The sequence below is a fragment of the Notothenia coriiceps genome, unplaced genomic scaffold, assembly GCF_000735185.1.
Source record: "Notothenia coriiceps isolate Sejong01 unplaced genomic scaffold, NC01 NC01_scaffold00008959, whole genome shotgun sequence".
Lineage (NCBI taxonomy): Eukaryota > Metazoa > Chordata > Actinopteri > Perciformes > Nototheniidae > Notothenia > Notothenia coriiceps.
This window is the reverse complement of record NW_011341660.1, coordinates 431758-452452: the sequence shown is the minus strand read 5'-3', so window position 1 is coordinate 452452 and position 20695 is coordinate 431758. Positions and strand designations below refer to the sequence as shown.

The following is a 20695-nucleotide window of genomic DNA, read 5'->3' as shown; positions in this document are numbered from 1 at the left end:
GCAATGTAATTTGTAAAACCAAAAAGAAACGATGGTAGGATTATAGTTTTGACAGAAAATACCTTTTAAGTTTTAGTTTCATGGCTTTGTATATATGTTTACGAAAAGCTTTAATGTCAAGTGTGCCTAATAGAGCAGTAGAAGTTGTCACAGGTCAAATTATAAATATATAATCTCCCATAACATCTATTCATGTTTATCACCTTGTTTTATAATCCTGTAAGTGACACAATGACACCTAGAGCACAGGCATATGAACAATTTATTTACACATCATGTTTGAGTAAAGCATAATATCATCTTCTGGGACAAGTTGCTTTTGATAAAAGGAGAAGTCTACAGGTCGGCTCTGACACCGAAACCGGGCCCTGTAGGAGGCTCCGTGAGAGAAGTCAGTCCACCGGCAGGCTCACAGGAGAAACGCCCGTTCCTGTAGGAAAAGAAACAGATAGTTGCACATGCAATGTTTTTAGAAATGTTACTTATCAACAGGAATATATTATAATAAATTGAGGAGGATTTTGTATTATGTACCTGGGCCCAGCTAATGGGACTCTGCCTGCTTTAAGTTCATCAATAATTTCATCCATGTCCTTAGGTGTGAGGTCCTCCTGGAAATGAGGAAGAAATCAGAATAGTGCTTTTATATTAATAGTGCTCTCAGCTGGATTATTAAGGTCAAAATAGTTTTCACATCCTTCAACCAGTATGAGCACCTTCTTATTCTTATTCAATGATATCCTAAAGAGAGGGGAGAAGATTGAAATACTACTTTTGCAGTATTGCAATAAGCGTATGAAGATTATGGCCAATTCTAAAAAAGCAATGTGTGTTTCCAGCATCATAGTATAGCAGTCTCAAGGCTGTCAGTCAAAATGATCATACATGTAACCTTTTCAAATGTCAAAACTATAGTTTTAACCTGGGATAAATTCAGAATGTGTGCCCTTTCTTTACTTCAAAAATAGTCAATCAGAATGTCCAAGCAGGCAAACAAAGCAAGGCTATTATTTTAACCCCCAACCTAATTACACAGGTTTTGTTTTATAACTAATACTTGCTGTATAGTCTTCTGAAACAACACTGAGAGGGCTCAGGTACTGCCTATGTTAGTGTTCAAACAGGCATTTACACTGACACGTGAACCAACAAGCTGTGTAACTGGTATATCTGTGCAGCTACACTAGTGTCGCCTCAGTGCTGTGACACACAAATAATAACATCTAGATTAATTGCATGCAACTTGAGGACAGAATTGATCTAATAGCCAAATACTGCGTGCATTCCTGACACCTCATTATTCACAATGAATACTAAACTGCACCACGGTAGTCTCGGTGTTAACACAGTGTTGCTGTTCCTCCTAATGATCTCACATGAGCAATGCTTTGTTACAAAAAAATCCTCCTTTCTCAGTTGCATTTATTTAATCAGGTTCCTTCACTTCCTATTGAAATTGAGTGCAGAATGTTTTTACCACATCAGATCTGACTTAGGTTTAATTTGAACTGAGGTCACTGACAAGACAACATTGTTATTCCAGCCATGTTATTATTTAGAAATGTTACTTATCAACCAGAAAGAATTTTGATCTAAGATTATTTTCTGTAATGGTTTGGTTTCCCCTTTTTTTTTTAACCTCATTTGTGTAGACTGTACCGCGCCTGCATTTGCTTTCAGAGAAAATTAAATAAAAGAAACCCTCCTGAAACATGACAGAGAGATATAATCTCTGCAGACATTCTTTGACAGACTCATTTCATGCTTTAACCCAATTAAAGGTTTATTTAGTTATAGTTTTAAGTAAGGAAGCCATCTGCACAGAGTGGTCGGCACTCACATAATAGTCGTCATTGATCTGGACCATTGGAGCGTTCACACAGGCTCCCAGGCATTCCACCTCCAGTAGCGTGAACATCTTGTCTGGAGTAGTCTCTCCGACCTTGATACCTGTGGAAAAACAAATAAAGACACGCTATATATGTTTAGCTAATCCCCTCTGACAAGCTGCAGATTAAGTTACAGAAACAACACATATTTGTAACTTAAGCAGCGCTACCTGACATTTCACAGCTGTAACGCGATATGGGCGTTATAACAAAAAGGAAAGCCACGCTATTAGGTGGATTGAAAGCACAAACAAATATGTCTGATTATGTGCCACACAGACGGAAGTAGGTTAACAGTCATCTGGATAGCTTTCAGTGTTGTACGTCTTCTTGTTTGCGTCTAAAACTCACTGTCGTTTGAATAGAAGAGAGAACTGTATGTTTACTTGTTATGTTTATCTGTAGTACAAACAATAAAAAATATATCATTTGTATCTGCCTTTTATTTTGTCCTGTAATTGATAGTTAACACTCGTTGTTTAACTTCCTTTCTTGATGTTTAGTTTACTTTTTTCTGCAATCTTCATCTTATACAACTCAAATACACACATAACAATAATAACGAGTTCAAGGTGGGCATGAAAAATGTCCCTCTTGCTCACCCAGTTTGGTTTTGATGGCCTCCAGGATGCTGTCTGAGTTGCAGAGCATGCAGGGCGTTGTTGTGCAGATCTGAATGAAGTATTTTCCCACGGGTTGACGCAGGAACATCGTGTAGAAGGTCGCGACCTCGTACACTCGCATCGGAGCGATTTCCAGCACTTCAGCCACCTGAATCAAAATAATTACATATTTCATAAGAAATGTTATCAAACAGATTCAAACTTGGATTAAGCAGCTGTAAAAACACATTTGAGGAGAATCACGGTGCCTTGTTCATGGCGGCGACGGGGAGCCATCCGTGCTGCCGCTGGGCCACGTCCAACACGGGGAGGGTGGCCGCCTGCTTGTATCCAATAGGGTAGTTAGAAATGATCGCATCAATCCTCTACAGGGGAAGAAAGAAAAGGACATTTCACCATGAATGTTGTTTAGAATAACAATTGCTTAAATTTGCCTTTACTTCAACAATTGCATCAAATGTAATCTTTTACCGTGTGCTAGTTTTAAAGCTTTACCTGCACAGATATTTACAAAAGATGCACCGATATATGGATTGACATCAGCTTTTAAAAGTTAAATGAAGATCATTTAAAAAACTAGAGATAGGAATGTATATATTAAAACATTGTGCTAAATAGATTGTCTGACTGACTGAAACTAGTTTATGAGGCTGACTAAAAAGGAGTCTTTCGTACATTAATTCGTAACAGAATAACACTCATGATCATTTCAAAAACTAGAGATAGGCATGTCTAAGAACCTGAACTTGTATTTGTATTAAAGACTAACATAGACTCATAACAAAACTGCCTAATACAGGGGGGGGGGGGGATGTCAGATGTAGGTAGGTACATGACCTAAATGGCTCAACACAGATGTCACCCCTACCTTTAAGTTCTCCTCAGTGAATTCAAAAGGAGTATCTGCGTTGTTGTCAGGAGTATCTCTGTGCTAAAAAAGAAAGAAAAAATACATTGTTAACATTAATTACACTAGAGATACAATTATCCATGTCAACCATTTTATTTGTAATCCCGTTTAAATATGTGAAGTTGCTATTATGGGAGACATGTAACATGTTTCCAGTGAGTAACAGACATAAGCATTATGTCATAGTATTTGATAAAAGATGAACAACCTATCATGTGAGCCCCCATGGGAAAACAGGTGTTGCTCTCAGACTGTTGAAAAGACTCAACACAGATAATCACTATTTCGGCTTCTGCACACACTGCCCCCTTGCGACTAGTCTTTGTGCAAAAAGGACACAAATAAAACCTTCAAATGTCATGGACTTGAAGTAAGAAATGGTCAGAAAACAATATTCCCAATTGAAGAGCAGTCAAAGACAAGTCAGCCAAAACAACTTTTCCCATTAACATACGGAAAACTTCTTTACTATCCGGGGACAATGAAACCATGGCATGTTTCCATTACATCAAAATATTACATGTGATGTTTTCCTTGGATAGCATGGCTCTAATAGGCTCTGAAGTGTTTGGAAAACATACTGCTTAGTCATCCATTCATTACATTTATTTTATCTACTCATCTTAAATTAAATACAAATAATTTGAACACCTGTAAATGACATTTCTAAAACTTGACTCGCTTGTGAAAGATGTGTAAACACACAGGAGTTAAACAGGCACATTTCATAAGGAATAATGAGGTTGTATGAACAATACAACTTAAATCCAAGAAAGTTGGTTTTGATTTCCTACTATTGTTCGATAAATAATAAAGATAAACAAGATTAATAACGCATTTTCAAACCGTAGATAACATGTGTTTAAAACTATATTCCACATGTTAAATTAACATAATAATAAATAATGGACTGATGCTTTGAGATGATAGTGTTGGTGTATATGATCATGTGCACAGTCTCTATTACAGCTGCGATGCGGTTATGGAAGGCCACAGAAAATTGCGATAAGGACAACTAACTGTGAAACAGGAAGACAATATTGCACATTTTTCTGAATGTATCAGGAAGTCCAGAAAATGGTATTGTCTATTTTAGTGGTCCATTAGTGTAAAAGTAAAAGTATGAACTAGAAGTCCGGCAGTGGCACAGTCAGTAGGGGCTTGGACTGTGAGCTGTAGGGTTGCCGGTCCAAGTACCCCACCAGACCTACAAATGGAGTGTGGACTGCTACTTGGAGAGGTCCCAGTTCACCTCCTGCCCTGCCGTGGTGACCTTGAGCAAGGCACCGGACATCCCCCTTCCCCCCTCACTCCCATTGCTCCCTGGGCACTGTACAATAGCTGCCCACTGCTCCTAGTATTAGACTCCAGCACACACAGTGACAACAAATGTCACTGTGTGTGCTGTGTGCTCTGCATGTGTGACCATTAAAGAGGGTTTCATCCCTCCCATTCGATTCTAGAAACTAGAAAAGTGGTCCCTGATTTAAGAATGGGAAAAAACCTGTTAGCCAGAATTAAAAAACGATTTATATTGTGGCCCAATTAACTAAACTCCAGGACGTATTTAGCAGGTTCTGGCTGAAGCACAAAGACAAGCTAACAATAACCCCATAAGCTCTTGGCTACCTGTGATGCACCATTGCCAGTGCAACAATGCAAGCTTATTAAAAGGTGTTAAACCGACATTAAACAATTCATCCGGACTACACAAGACTGGTTGGCGTAACTCACCACAAAGACGCCTCCAGCTCCTGCACGCGCAGCGGACTGATGCAGACTCCTGACCTGCCTGGCCTGCACGCACAGAGAGAAAGAAGATACATCAAATACCTGGTGGTGTGTCAATTCATATGTTCACTCCCCAGGGTCAAGGACATGTCTCACTTTAGACCACCTGAAAGAACTAGTAGATGGAAAAGGTAATGTTTATTCCTTAAAGACAATGTGTAAATAACAACTTTAACACAATGATCAGGCACACTAAAGATAATATCTGAATGTGCTTTTTGTATTGAAACATCATATCCTAAGAAACCATCACACATACATATAGCATACGCACTGGTTTCTAAAAAGGTAAATGTCTAAATAAATTATACTCACATGTAACAACAACTGTGTCCTTTTTATAATTAACTTTAATACATTTAAGCAGGAGAAATACAGGTCATAAATGAGTAATAATTTGATACATTAATTACATCTTCATAGGTCACTCATTAATATATATTAGATAATCATAAAAGAATACAGGGCTCACTAAGTTTCATAATGTTTAGACAAGGTTATTTCAGTTTTGTATGAGACAAATACATCTAAAAATAATAAGTCATAACTTTATGAGTATTAACAAATCAAAACATGTTATGCTAAACATAAAAGCCAAGGCCAGACAACTTAGTGTATTGTAGTTTAACATACTGACACTGTTTAAATCTTAACTGATTTAAGTTACACATCTTTGTTTTGCAATTGTTCTAATAATTGTTAATGTATGTTAAATTAATTAAACAACTCCCAAAAAAAACGTTATATAAGTAACTGTGATGGGGATTTTGCCATGTTGTGCAACTACATAATCACACACACACACACACACACACACACATACAGCTAAATTACCGTTACGTGTCACAGTGTTGTCTAACACTTAAATAATATATATTATTTTCAATGTCCATGAGGATATTCGCAGTCAATGTGCAATCACACATGTCTAGAGTAGGCTTTTTTTTTTGCATTACTGATGTTGTCCTAAGATCACCTTGTAAATGTCTGACAGCAGAAAGCTAAGTGAGCTAGCATGCTAGTTAGCTTAGCGGCTTCCACTGCTTGCCCTTGTGAGAAGTCATGGCTTTTTATCTTCAAATGATTAATTAGGCATTCACACGTTTACCCAGAACCATATAGAAAGTCACACACATACCGTCTGCGAAACTGCAGAGCGAAATGCAGCAGCCAAAAACATCTTGGAGCTTGAAGTCTGGTCCCGGTGTTTTACCAAATGGACGGGACAGCAGCAGCCGAAATCAACACAAGCGTTTTTACGCTCGATTGAGAGGGTCTTACGTAAAACGCAACGTCATACGTCAGACCGCTCGAAACTAAATCGATCCCAGATTGAAATTTGAGATTAAAAAACAAATGATGACAACCGAGCCATTTTCACATTTGTTATATAACCCGAGTGGTGGCTCACGTTGCATGTTTACCAGCGTTTCCAAGGGCAGATTGTTTGAAGCATAAACATATGAAATATTTGTCATTACTAGTTTTGATATAATGAAATGTCATATATTATAAAAATGAAAATATTAATATTTGAAATGATAACTTTGAGATAACATGCAACACATTGTAGTTTTTGCCATGTTTCTTTCTTCTTTTTGTCTAGTGAAATTCAACTGTCCAATTTCTGTCATGCTCTCGCATATTAAATACAATTTATCATAACCAAAATATGAAACACATAAAAAAAGGAAGTTTATTACACTTAATGTAAACATAAAATATGTAGGCCTATATGTAACAAAAGTTAAGCAAGGGTTATAGTTTGACATGGCCTATAAATATGGACGCATACAATACTTTAGATATTTCAAGAGCATTTAGTGGCATTGCCTTGAGGATGAGGGATTTTGTTTACTTGCTGTCGGTGAACTAAATGCTGTTACCTCTCTTGCTATTTTCCCAGAGAACCAATCAGCCCCCCTGTCAAATCAAACCATCCTGTGTTGGCATGAATCCATCCCAGCATTCATGGTGCTGCTGCACACACTCCTCCTCCACCTCCTTGCTTGGTTAAATAATGCGATCAACAGGCCAGGGGGGGCTCAACCAATGAAAAAGTGGGAGTGCTGAACCGTGCAAGCTGATTGGCTGTCCTGGCCCTAAACAGACTGTGAGCGAGCCTGCAGATCGGGGATTAGAGGTGGGTCTCTATGCATGCTGAAAAGTGTTGCTTCTGTAGAGGAGGCCTTGTAGTCTTCTTACTCAGGAGGATACAGACAGATCAACAGTGACTCCAGATTAACCCACTTTCTCACTGTCCCTCAGATGATATAGGCCAGTCTGCATCTGTCTCCACAATGGTTGTTCCTGAATCCCAGGAAAAAATGTACTACCCTCCTGATGACCTGAAGAGGGATGCTCATGTACCGGATTTTAACTCCTATCTGGCCCTGTACAGGAAGTCTCTTGAGAATCCAGAAGGTAGGTCAGACCGGCTTGTATTTTTAGTGCAGCGCTTACAATGTTTCCATGTATGCACCTCCCTGAGAGATAACTGTAAGCATGATCCCTGTGTTCAGTCTGTAACACTGACATTAAACATCACGTTCTTTCAGCTTTCTGGAAAGAGATTGCAGATGAGTTCTTTTGGAAGAAGCCAGCAACGGGACCATTGCTGCAGTACAACTTTGATGTGACTAAAGGGAACATTTATGTCAAATGCATGGAAGGGGCCAAAACCAACATGTGCTATAATGTCCTGGACAGGCTTGTGAAGGAGAAGAACTTTGGTGAAAAGGTTGCCTATTACTGGTAAGTCACAATGTTTGTCCGCCATGAATGATGGCTTGGATGGGAAATACTGCCTGGAGTTATGTCAGCAACTGTTGTGTCCTGCAGTGTGCCAAAGCAAACCTCAGCTCGTGCCAGTGCTTTAATGTTTCAATCCAACTAAGGACATTTAACAGGATCTATTGTAAAAACATGACCAGATTGCATATGCTTTTGTAATTACACATTTTATAATCTTGCATTTCAGCAGATTGTCCTGTTGCACTCACAAAAACAAGCCGTTTAGTGTTTAATCACTTGGATCTTGCCCAAATCCTCCCATATAAAAAGGTCAAATAAGAGCCTAATGGATTGTTTTCTGCATATAACTGTTTTATTTTTGCAATGTTTTGCATATGAGCTCAAAAATAGTTTGTTTGAACAATTACAAGCTTCCACTAAACTCTTTAAATTACTTTGAACTTACAATAGCTGGCTGCTTACAGTAAAGCCTCACACACTTGACAAACCATCATAAAGTATTTACTTTATATGGTGGCATATATTTGCTCTGTCAACACAAGAGGCTTGGCAAATGACAAATATGGGTTCTGTAAGCGCAGCAGTAATAGGGGTTCAATGGAACTGGGCACAGCGGATACCAGCCATCGCCCAAATAAACGCAGTTTGCACTACATCAAAGCACTTAGTGTATGTAATAAATCTGCTGAAGTATTTGCCATTACGGCTTAAGCACGTTATATGATGAGGATATTGTGTATCAGCTGTTTTATTGCCCTATTTATATTCTAAGTATCAGTGGTGAGATGATTTGTTTTATATTGTTAAACACTTATATGACCTTAGCTCACACAATGTCCAAAAAGTAAAAGCAAAACTATCTTTAATAGAAGATCAATGCAACACAAAAAAGACACCAAGAAGGTTAACGAGTTGATGTGTAATTTTGTTTGTATTTATATGTTACGGCATGAATTATTTGCCGCTACTTTTCTGAGATTGAAGTCCCAGTGCTCTGTGATGACAGGTGGCCCACTGCTAGAGTGTCACCCTTAATAAAGCAAACATTGTTTTAACAACAATAACATTTTCAACTGTGTGTAAGAAATGGTTTTCAGGTTCAAAAGTAGGTTGGGTAGGTTGGTTTGTGATACTACTAAAAAAGAAAAAATCCTTTATGAAGTAGTTAAAAAATTAGCCATGATCAGCAGCCTAAAAATGTCCTTTTGGATTGTTAAAGCTTAAAAGCAGTAGTTCCTGTTAGTTATGCATTAGCTGCTATGAGAAGCAGACACAACAACACATTCGATGTCAGGTTTGCCTCGGTGTCATTTCCTTTAAAAAAAAAAAAATCTTTTAGACAAGAAAAGGCAATGCATTATAAAGATAGGTAAAGTGCATCACTTTACACATTGAGACTAAAGTCATACATAACATAAAATTAACCAAACATCTATCGTAAAACAAATAGACAAGGTCGAGAAAATTAAAGTGCATGATAAATGAAGGTTGACATACATTGGGCATATACAACAACAGCACAATGCCTAGAGGCAAAAATAAACAGCAACTGCAGTCCAGCAGCTAAAACCAGCTTCACCAGGTTTAGATTTTATGACTGACGACCTCAAACGATCTTTGAGTTGAAACTGTCCCTGAGGTATTTTGCTCATAAAACATTTGGTGATTTATATCTTTGGAGTTGTTTTGGTAAAAAAATATTGAGAATTCGGGTTTTCTTGGATTTTAAGCGGCAGCATTCTGAATGGGCCGCACATTAAAAAGTAAGTTAAAGAGTTTAGTGGTAGTGAGTAAGTCAGTAGTAAGTATATATTTATACTTAAGATAAGACAGAATGTACAAATAAATAAAGTGGTCCAAAGATTGACCCTTGTGGAACTCCAGATGTATTTTTCATTTACTCTAATGAATATTGTCCAAGAGGCACACTCATAACTTATTAATTTAAAGAGTTTCAAATAAATAAAAACATTTTAATCAATAGCCATTGCATTTAAAAGTACAGAGTTTCATCACTGCAATCATTTATTTCACCAGCATCCTGACGATAAGGTTGATGCCAGGTTTGAACAGTGTTTTGGCTTTCGTCCTGCACTGGAGGCGTGCTAACATGCTGCCCGCTGGCCTGTGTAACCTTGTGCAACATACTTTTCATGGTAACTCCCCTGACAGACATCCAAACCTAATATAGACGCACCCACACAGGGGACAGGTTATCTCCCTGAACTCAGGGAACTCAAATCACAATGACACGTTATATGAGAAGATACTTTTCGAGGAAATGGGGAATCTGGAGGGTTTCTTTATCTGTCATAAGAGTAGTCAAAATTAGCCGGACATCGCACAAATTAACACATACAGACAAAGCTTTGCATGACAGTTTTGTTGTGTTTCTTCTCTTTTGTGTGCACTTCTCAGGGAAGGAAACTCAACTGACCACCACATGGCCATCACCTACAGCCAGCTGCTGAGCCAGGTCTGCCGCTGTGCTAATGTTCTCAAGAAAATGGGTGAGAAATCTTACATTTAAACAACATTACATCAATATGAATTGCTCAGTTGCAAAAATACAGAGATGACTTGATCCTTATAAATTACCAGTAGCAATTACATTTGAGAAATTAAGAAAGACAAATTCAATATAACAACATGCTTTGTGTGGAGCTGAAACATAAAGCTAAGTATTTTTGCTTTAATGAAGATTTCTACAATACTAAATGACAAAAAAAGACTTTTAATGAAATTCCCTTGGACATTGATTCGTTTCTGACATTTTATAGAAAATAGATTAATAAAATAATCTATACAATATTTGTTAGATTCATAAATAAGGAAAGTTATCATTAGATGGCTCTATGCTGTATTCCCAAATGCACTTATCAGACCAACAGTACAGCATTAGGCGCATATCCAACATGCTGAAACTCCCCATAAAGCTACGTTTCTGTAGCTGGTTTGAGTTGAGAAGTAGCTCAGGTCATGCCCACATGTGATTTGTGTTATTCAAAACCACACATCTGCTTGTTTCCTTTTTCAAGGTGTAAAAAAGGGAGACAGGGTTTCCATCTACCTTCCCATGATCCCCGAGCTCGTCTACACCATGTTGGCCTGTGCAAGGATAGGAGCTGTTCACTCCATAGTGGTAAGTAGTATGATGAATGGCCCTTTCTTAATTTCTTATTTTCTTGTTGTTTCACTTATTTTGGAGGAGCAGACAAATACCTTTTGCTGTATAAAGAGGGAGCTTCATATAATGTCAGCATGTGAACAAAGTATGAAGATTTTATTTCTTTACCTTGTGTGAAAAACCTTCCCTGGTGCTTCAAACATGAGTCAGTCAGCATTTTTTTGAAGCCTATTTGACCCATATCTGTCATGCATAAGTTCCAAATGTTCACCTTACCTCAGTTCAAATGAAGTCGTTTTTTTCAGCATGTATATTAGCAGTGTTTGCCTTGCTCTTATAGTTATCACCTGCACTCAATATTTAGGTCAGACATTTACACATATACACTTGGAAAGTCATCAGAGTCTTTGACATTTTGAAAGGAAGCCAACACTATTTTAGCTTTTCAACCTTCTTAATCCATGCAAAGGTTAGTAGCACTGTTATAAATATCTCCAGGCAGCTCCAAGATGGGTTCCCTTCATGACTGGCAAGGCCTCCTTTTGGCAGACTTAAGTATAAGTGACCTTGTAAGTGCTTGGTCACTGTTTGCACTTTTTCCATATTTGATATGAACACCACTGAGCAACATAAGGGCCTCTGGCATAGTGCCAGTGTCTTCCATTTCTCATGTGTCTGTTAATATAAGTCATAAATTAGCTTGACATGAAATCATGGACAGAGCCAGACATTTAGCTGAGTCCTGAGTCCTCACTGTCCCGATTCATAATGCTGTCATCAACACTGACACTTTACACTGAGTGAACCTGTAACCTTGGCCAGAACAGAAGCGTCTGGTGGAGGATGCAGCAGATGACAATGATATAAAAGATTCATTTTAAATGTCTTGTTCAGTATGTAAGATTGAATAAGGTGACTTCTTTATACATGGTTATGAGCGGGAACAGCCAGCATCCGACTCAGTGATGGAAATTCGGACCCAAGTTGTTATAAACCAGAATATCCTTTTTAAAATGTTGTCTTTTCTTTTTCTTTTCATGTTCAGTTTGCAGGATTCTCCTCTGAGTCTCTGTGTGAGAGGATCATCGATGCTTCCAGCAGCGTGCTGGTGACGGCAGGTAGGAGCAACAGCAGCATGAAGGGATTTGTTGCAGCTGTAAAGATGGTTTCAAGTCAGAGCAAACCGCCTTCATTATGCATCATTTTAAAACGTATCTGTTCCAGTGTGCTCAAACTAAGTAAAATGAGCCTACATTGCAGAGCCTTGTGTTTATATACGTGTTCCCTTCTGGTTTATACAGCTCATCGTCCCTCCCTACTTATCTTTGTAATATACAGATGGTGTTTACAGAGGAGAGAAGCTGATCAACCTGAAACAGATTGCAGACGAGGCGCTGGAGAAGTGTCGGGAAAAGTGAGTCCACTTCTTAGCAACCGCCCTTATTTACACTAGCTGCTGCTAATGGGACACACACACACACACACACACACACACACACACACACACACACACACACACACACACACACACACACATCAGGGAAGTCAAGGTTGTTCGCTCCCATAGCAACAACAAAAGCCAGGGAGGGATGCATTATCAGGGGTATCATTTTTAAATAAAAAATAAAGTGATTTTGTCAACTATACCAAAGACTTCAAATATTTATCTCAAAATCTCACATTTTCCATGTGAAACAGTTTGTCTGACACTATTTACTATAACTTAGGACTTTTATTATATTTACTACCAAGGTCATATATGATGTACTTTTTCAAATAAATCATTCAAAACAGACGACAGGAGCTCTAGTCATTAAATACGTTTTGATGCCCTTTTACTGCCTCAAATTTGTATTTGTATTTTCGTCACAGAGGGTCATCTTCTGTCACTAAATGCCTCGTGATCAAGCACCCGGCACTCAGGACAAAAAGTGGAGCTGCATGCAACAAACTTCAGGTAGATATGTTTTCAAAACCAGTATTCAATCACACTGTATATGTCTAGCATATTCATTTATTCCCCTTACTATTTATTTTATATATCATATTTATTCTATACATTACTGCTTATTCTGTATACTCTGTACATTACTGCTTTTGGCACTTCTAGTTGGATGCTAAACTGCATTGTACCTATCCAATGAAAATGTAGGATTCAGAAAAGGCCTCTAAGGGGCATAGTGAAGTTTAAAATGGACATGGTGTGTTGCTGTTTGTATTTTTTGAATTGTGCACAATAACGCCTGGCGTTTCTTCCATGCTTGGTGCGTTCAGACTCCCTGGGACTCGGACTGTGACGTGTGGTGGGACGAGGCGATGAGAGACTCTCCTGAAGAGTGTGAACCTGAGTGGCTCGAAGCTGAGGACCCGCTGTTTATCCTCTACACCAGCGGCTCCACCGGCAAACCCAAGGTAAGATGCGATTGTATGTATAAACTAGTTTTATATAGTAGAAGAACACAGTAGATTTGCACAGGGAAAACATATTCTGCTGTAATCTCTCAGTGAAAACACATCTTTTGAATCACAGTCTATTTTCTCCTCTGATAAGCCGGTAATGGTGTTAACTGTCCTGGCTTTGATATTTCTTTCTTTGTCTGTGCTGTGCAAAAGGGAGAGTTAATGGGTTTATAATGGGCATAAATGCAAGTTGAAAGCACTGCATTGTGTGTATGGGGGCTACATGTTATTACACAAAACACGGTGCTTAGAGCTTCAGATAGTGAGTGCAATCATCTCTGTCTCTGCCAGCCAGCCACACACACACACACACCCACACCCACACCCACACCCACACACACACACACACACACACACACACACACACACACACACACACCTCAGCATTCCTCACATATCTTACATTAACAGCTCACACATACCTGACTTGTCGCCTGTTGCATGGAAAAACATGTACACCCATATAAAAACACATAACATGGCTTTGTCTTGACTAAGTCTGCTGACTCTGCATTCAAATCATAAACCAACATGAATGTTCCACCGTTTTTTATTACCTTAGAATCCGCCCCAACGACCCCCTCATGGTCCACGGACTACGGATTGTGATCCACTGGACTCAATTATCCCACAATAGTGTTGCTATTTGTCTGTTGCACTGTGCATCAGTAAAACACCAAGAACCCCGCCCTGAAACGTTGGCAAGGTTGGTAAATAACTCATGGCGAAACCGTTTTGTGTCTCCGGGTGTAGACAGAGATAACACTAATAAATGAGCAGGGATGATATAACGATCTATAATTAGGGCGACTTAAAATAAGTGACTGGTGTGGTGTTTTTGTCTCTCACTCCCTCTCTCTCTCACGCTCTGCAGAGAAACACACAAAGGACTGATGATTGTGGTGTAAAGGCCTTGCGGGCTAGCAGGAATGCAATTTGACCCAGGGGCACCTTTTCTTCCACTTTTTCTAATTATTTCTATAGTGAAGTTTTTCTCTTTCCTTCATGCAATATTTCATGTGCCAGAAGATTAATTATTGCGCCCGTAGCTACCTCAGACACGCAACATTTAATCTGTCTATTCACCTACTCTGCCCTCCATCTACTCTGTCCCTCAAATGACTGGGTCAGATTATGGTGATTAGTCACTGTGTAACATCAAGCCAGTCATTTATATAACCCTGTATAACTCTTTCTGCAAGGTCATCTACTAGATTAGACCAGCGAACATGATAGGATAACTCAGTGGATTAAGTTACTTGGGATGCTAGCAGAGACATCGCACGATCAAGCTGATTTGACATTTTGGTTGATTTCAGCAAAAATCAAAACTCTGATTTAGGAAGCTAACACTAGTTATTTGCTCATGAAGAAAACAACAGTAGAATTGTGTGAATGACTTGACAAATGACAAATAGCAGATTGCATTGTAACAAATTAAGCATACAGAGCTTTTATTTTGAAAGTTCCAGGCAATGCCAGCTGAATGCCACTGGTCGACTGTGCTGCATGCTAACATGCTAACATGCTACCATCTAGTTAACATGTTACATGTCAAATCACAGTAGATACGGCACTTGTGTTAACTTTTAGGGTTTCCTTTTGTATTTTACGAACCGGCCGGGACACCTTTACAATACCCTTTAAGAATTAAGCTTTTGCATTCAGGGGAAAATAGGTAAACTGCTGTTTTCGAATGCCATGTATTTAAATCGGTAGGCTTGAAAATGATCATCGACAAACTAAATTGATAGCGAGATGCATCGGGAGCTGGATGATCTTTTATTGTAAGCATACAAACAAAACTGTTATATCTAACATTGGAAAGTTTATTGGAGGAAACTGAGTAGAGTGAGAGTTACTGTAACAGTGAGCTGACGCTTTCAACTACATAAACTGAATGAATAGAATTAATTTTCCTGTTGGATTGAACTAATCTCCTTTAGTAAAGCCAAGAAGGCCTCCAAAGAAGGATAACAATTCTGCAGAGCTGCCAGCCTGTACTGTTTTCCAAACCATATTGGTGTCACAGCTAGTGTTGCATGCACAGCTATAGTCAAACAAGTAAATAAACACAAATAAAGATTAACATGACTGGAAAAGCGCTTTTCCTCTCAGACCCTGCTGTCCTGTGGCCCGACGAGACTGATGTGGTTAGAAGAGAAAAGACACTGAGAGACATCTGCACTCAAGCAGGGGTTGCTCTTATAATGACCTTCCCATACAATGCCCACTCATTTCTGACTAAAACTTGATCCCTGAAAGTGAAATACATTACATGTACCATAAAATAATTTAAACCAGTTTCTTTCTTAGAATTCGGTAGAATGAGAATCAGAATAACACCAATTGCTTAACGAGAACTAAGAAATGTACACTCATATCAGAGTTGTATTTATCACCAAACAACTGTTTATACTATTGTAAATTAAATTAAATGTACCTGTGTACATTTATTTTCTCCTGAGTTTGGTATCAGGTATTTAATTTACACAGTTTTTGTCTGTTATATCATCCCTAATCTGAGACTAGTTATCATCCTAAACTGTAACCTTGTTGTACAAAATACCAGCTTTTCAGGAGCCTGTGCAACTGAAAATGAAAGCATCAGATGAAAATAAATATAGTTGTATTAGTTTATTGACAGTCCTTCCTTCTGGTATGTTTTCAACAAGTGTCATTATGCTTTAACAGCTTCCTCTGTGTACACTTAAAGCTCAGAAAGCTTGTGGTTATGCAACACATCATCCTCCTAACCAAAAACAAGGACACAACACGCAGACGGTGCTCATTGCCTCCTCCTTGTTCCACTCCCTCTCTTAATCCCTTTATCATCATCTCCCTAATCTCTCTCCTACTCTTACCTCACTTTCAGCTGCAAAGTCAATAGGTGAGGCTCTTAGTCCAGACAACTTTTGAGGGGCCTGCAGTCAAATATACCTAGAGAATTGAAACTGCATACTGAGGAACATTATGTGAACTCGTTGCTCTTTCTCAATTAGCTTCTAATTCTGAGGGATACAAGGAGATGCTATTTTCTTTCTTGCAAAGCTAGATTGGGTAAAGTTAATTGAAATGTCACGCTTTTTTTAATGTGCCTTTTTCACTGGTTTGAAGAACACCAGAGTAAGTTGTTAAAGGTGATGTGATTGGTTAATTATTTCAAAGGTATGCCCTAGTATTATTTATTAAATGTTTATTTGCATAGGGATTGACATGAAAACGAATGCCAAGCATCACAGCATGTTTTAGCCTGAGCTCATTCAATACAATACATAGCACTGAACGAAAGTACACAAGAGAACAAAACACAACAACTCAACCAACTCAACAAGAACATTTAAGGACAAAAACAATGAGCGACTGGTGCCAGGAGCTCAGAGACAAAAGAGAAAGCAGCTCTGCATGCTCTCAACACAAGACCTTGTAAGGTAGAAGTTTTGTATCCTCTCTAGGTTGTGTAAATATGGGCTCCTTCACCAAACTATGTCATCTGCTCACACACACACGCACATACACACACTCTCTCCCTTTCCCTGACCTCAGTGTTATGGGGTTACACACACACAATGGTTCTAGTCAGGTCGAGCCAACCAGCTCTCCAGCTAATTCCAGTAGCTACAGTCAGTCTCCAGCGTGCATGGAGCATTAACCACATGGAGGGGGGGGGGGGGGGGGTTGATATGTGTTATCCCAAAAGTTGGACTCCTGCCCACAGAGTTGGAGGGAGATTTGTTTTCTGGCTGGCTAGAAACATGAATCATTCTGCAGATCTGTTTTAGAGAGCATGCATGAAGGTATATAACGTTTTGATGGACAGAAATGTCACAAAATGAAACCTATTGAGATGACAATAGATGTATCAATAGAACTGGAAATTGGCACAAAGTAATACAAAAATCCAAAATGCAACTTGGAACAAAGTCCATCCCCTGACTCGGCAGTTCCCTCAGCGGGGGAATTGTTCACACCTCTTACATGTTACTCTTTTGTTCACACTTACAGCTCTCACAGCCTTGTTTCCATTCCACACGCCTTTGACATGTCTGCTGAATGTGTAAATAAGAAATTGTCTGCTAAAAGGTTTGACAAATCAACATAACGGATGTTGAAATGTCATTGTTGACTTGTTGAAATCTTGCTTATAGGTCCGTTCCCATAATAGATGCTGACCTGTTAGTGTTGTGATATTAATGCTCTACAATGGCTGTTACCTGAACATAACATCTGCTAATATACAACAAATTGCTATGAAATTCAAAGATGTTGCACTCTGCTTTACTGTGTGCAATCTACTTAATAATTCATCACTCCTCTCCTCTCCTCAATCCTCTCTCCGAATGTTAAGGTCAGATTGATTAGCAGTCAATTAACCGGACCCTAAAAGACTCCATCATTGGATAAACTCTCCACATCAGCGTAAATCTCATCAAGACACCAAATTCACTGCTCTGTTTATTTATTTTAGTGGACTAATCTGTAGCATTTGTACCTCTCAGTGAATCTGAAGTCTACTAAGACGGGCTCAGACATATCATGATCTAAAAAAAGAGTAGGTGAGGGCAGCTTAAATCGGTGCTAAAAATAGAACAAAAACATTCAACAACAGGTCTGATACCACAACAGGAGACAAGCCTGATGAAAAGAAAGCCTTCCTTGATTTTTTTTTTATGGGATTGTTTTTATGAATAACACCAGTATCTCTTTTAGGCCCATTGAGACTTTTGTTGCTGTAACATATTGGACGTTTCTTTAACACACACCGATCATATTGTCGTTTGTTTATCTAAAACTGAAATTGAAACAGAACATTTGAATTTAAAAGCCTTTCTCCCTGTGACGGCTCATCCTGGGTGAGCCAGTCGTGACTCACGGTGGTCACAGAGCATCCTGCCACTCATGTCGCCGTGGTTATGTAAACGAGGAGATCTCAATACGCCACTGAGGGGGGAGAAGAGATTTGGAGAGAAAGGAAAAGAAAGAGAGAGGGGGAATGCATGGGAAGTGACTTTGAATTATAAACAAGGTTACGGCTGTTTCAGCCTTTTATCGCTCTCTCTCTCTCTCTCTCTCCCCCTTCTCACTCTCATGTTCTTCCCCTTCTTCTCTCCCTCCTCTGCTCCTTTTCACTTTTCACACCCTCTCCATCTCCCCTAAGGCCTTCAGTGTACTCCAGACGAAATTGGACTTGGCAAGGTGCAAATGACAGTACGCACACTGTGACTGGAGGAGTGTGTGTGTGCGCGCATGTGTGTGTGTGTGTGTGTGTGTGTGTGTGTGTGTGTGTGTGTGTGTGTGTGTGTGTGTGTGTGTGTGTGTGTGTGTGTGTGCACATTCTAGCTAATCTCCAGGCAGATCCAGTTGAAGTCCATCTGAACAAAGTGAACGGGAGGTGGGTAACATCGAGCTGCCAAGGTGTCCTCTTAAATGCCAGGACAACGTCGTCAGGACAACATGACTCCTTGTTCCCGCTCACAAACTATGATAAAAACTACAAGCACTATTTACAGGGATGGAATGATAGAAATGTACTTTGGTTGTGCCTTCTCCAGCAGTTACTGGTAGCGGCTTCTCCACTGTGAGGATCCTTTTTTAAATAATCATATTTACAAAATACCCAGCTTTTTTACTGTTTGACAAAACAAGAAATGTAAAGATGTCCCTTGGACATAAGGAAATTGTGATAGGCATTTGACACTATTTTTGGAACGTTAACACCAAAATCTTTAACAACTACAGCTCAGGTTCATATAAGCTGGCTTATTCTGCAATTCTCATTTTAGCAATAAGGGAATAGAGTATTGCTTTTTTTTTTTATCCTGGTGGAATGTCAGGAAGTAATAAAAGTTATGAGAAAATACCATAGACTGTGTACATACCGCCCAAGCCTGCTGCTAAGTAACAATGAAATGCTCTGCTTTGTTTTGGGTAGTCAGAGGTAAGGTTTGATAACAGGATCAAAAGCGAGAACAGTAGCAGGTGACCAGAGAGATTTTTCTTCTGGCATTTACTGCTTTACTCTGTTTTTAAAGTGGTGCACCTGTGTTTTTATGTAAATACAGAGTGTTTCTTGTGAATCTGTGCGTATGGACTCACCTATTTGCAGCAGGACAGGTGTCACCAGTGCCGTCTCCATAGCATAGCAGAACTCCCGGCCGAACATCACAGCACCGTGCATCACCCATCTCTTTAAGGGTATGCGTGCGACCGATGTCTCGCTCGCTGACTCCTCCCCTCCTCGACCTCCCGATCCATCCGCCCCTGTTCCTCCTTTCTCCTCGTCCGCACCTGATGCCTTGGAGTTTTTGGCATTTGCGCCGCCCACCAGAGATTCGACCTGCGTAGCGTCAGCCTCTGTGTTCTGGGGAGGCATGGTGGAGGGCATGCACGCAACAAGGGAAGACGTGCACCCACTCTAACACGTTGACAAATCTGAGAACAATTACCTATAGCTACCAAAAAGCAATACTGTTTCCTCAAACTAGGAATTTCAAGTCACTTGATACTTTAAAGCTAGCAGTGACTTAATTACAATCTTTACAAGCTACAAACTGCAGCATGTGCTCGTAACTTGCTGGTTGTATTGGCCTGGTAGTTACATCTATCACTGCTTTAAACACTGGAATAAAAAAAAAAAAAACCTGTAACAGATAGGTGCTCCCGTATGCCAAGGTAACTTTTAAATGTAAATGCATATGGCGATCGGCCAAAAAAACTGAAACAGGCTTTTGCGCGTATTACTATGCAGTACAATAAAGGAAAACAACAGATCTAGGCTGGCTCTATGGAAGTTTACACTTTTGTCAGGCAATCAGGTTGGGTCCTCCTTCTACAAGATTGGAGCCTCCCAAAAAACTGCAGCTTCACAATTCAACGTGGCTAATTGTCGCTGCTCAGGCCATTCTTGTATTGTCAAAATGGGCTGGAAAAAGTATATAACAAATCTCAGCTTTCAAAAAAGGATTCCAGAAAAAAATAAAAGGAAGCAATTGAATTGAATTCTTCACAGGAGCAGAGCTGCTGCGCGCTACATTTACCAGAGGGCAATTTGATTTTTTCTCTTCGGCATTTTTTTTTTGGTGCGTTGGTCGTGGGGTGGTGGGGTAGTTCTGCCGTGCCAACTGAGTGGGATGCCTGGTGT

The 20695-nt window shown here is 39.4% G+C and overlaps 2 protein-coding genes across 2 annotated transcripts; one reads left to right on the top strand and one right to left on the bottom strand.

The window, feature by feature from the left end:
• Positions 1-244: 244 nt before the first annotated feature.
• Positions 245-6485, bottom strand: ndufv2 (NADH:ubiquinone oxidoreductase core subunit V2). Its single transcript, XM_010770520.1, has 8 exons — positions 6352-6485; positions 5157-5219; positions 3381-3443; positions 2761-2877; positions 2492-2660; positions 1841-1950; positions 535-611; positions 245-430 (listed from the first exon to the last, which is right to left on the bottom strand). The coding sequence occupies exons 1-8, from the start codon at positions 6391-6393 to the stop codon at positions 337-339; spliced, it is 735 nt and encodes a 244-aa protein (XP_010768822.1). The 5' UTR covers positions 6394-6485; the 3' UTR covers positions 245-336.
• Positions 6486-7388: 903 nt separating this feature from the next.
• LOC104944929 (acetyl-coenzyme A synthetase, cytoplasmic-like) lies at positions 7389-14768 on the top strand. The gene is made up of 9 exons (XM_010770535.1): positions 7389-7637; positions 7772-7967; positions 10386-10477; positions 11006-11109; positions 12140-12212; positions 12433-12508; positions 12967-13051; positions 13369-13506; positions 14757-14768. The coding sequence occupies exons 1-9, from the start codon at positions 7514-7516 to the stop codon at positions 14766-14768; spliced, it is 900 nt and encodes a 299-aa protein (XP_010768837.1). The 5' UTR covers positions 7389-7513.
• Positions 14769-20695: the final 5927 nt, after the last annotated feature.

Excerpts from the sequence above, each read along its gene's own strand:
- ndufv2 (XM_010770520.1), bottom strand. The coding sequence starts at position 6,393 with ATGTTTTTGGCTGCTGCATTTCGCTCTGCAGTTTCGCAGACG. Across the intron at positions 2,878-3,380 it reads TCACTGAGGAGAACTTAAAG|AGGATTGATGCGATCATTTC; the intron begins GTAGGGGTGACA and ends CTTCCCCTGTAG. Across the intron at positions 1,951-2,491 it reads GGCCATCAAAACCAAACTGG|GTATCAAGGTCGGAGAGACT; the intron begins GTGAGCAAGAGG and ends GTTTTTCCACAG.
- LOC104944929 (XM_010770535.1), top strand. The coding sequence starts at position 7,514 with ATGGTTGTTCCTGAATCCCAGGAAAAAATGTACTACCCTCCTGATGAC. Across the intron at positions 10,478-11,005 it reads TAATGTTCTCAAGAAAATGG|GTGTAAAAAAGGGAGACAGG; the intron begins GTGAGAAATCTT and ends TCCTTTTTCAAG. Across the intron at positions 11,110-12,139 it reads GAGCTGTTCACTCCATAGTG|TTTGCAGGATTCTCCTCTGA; the intron begins GTAAGTAGTATG and ends TTTCATGTTCAG.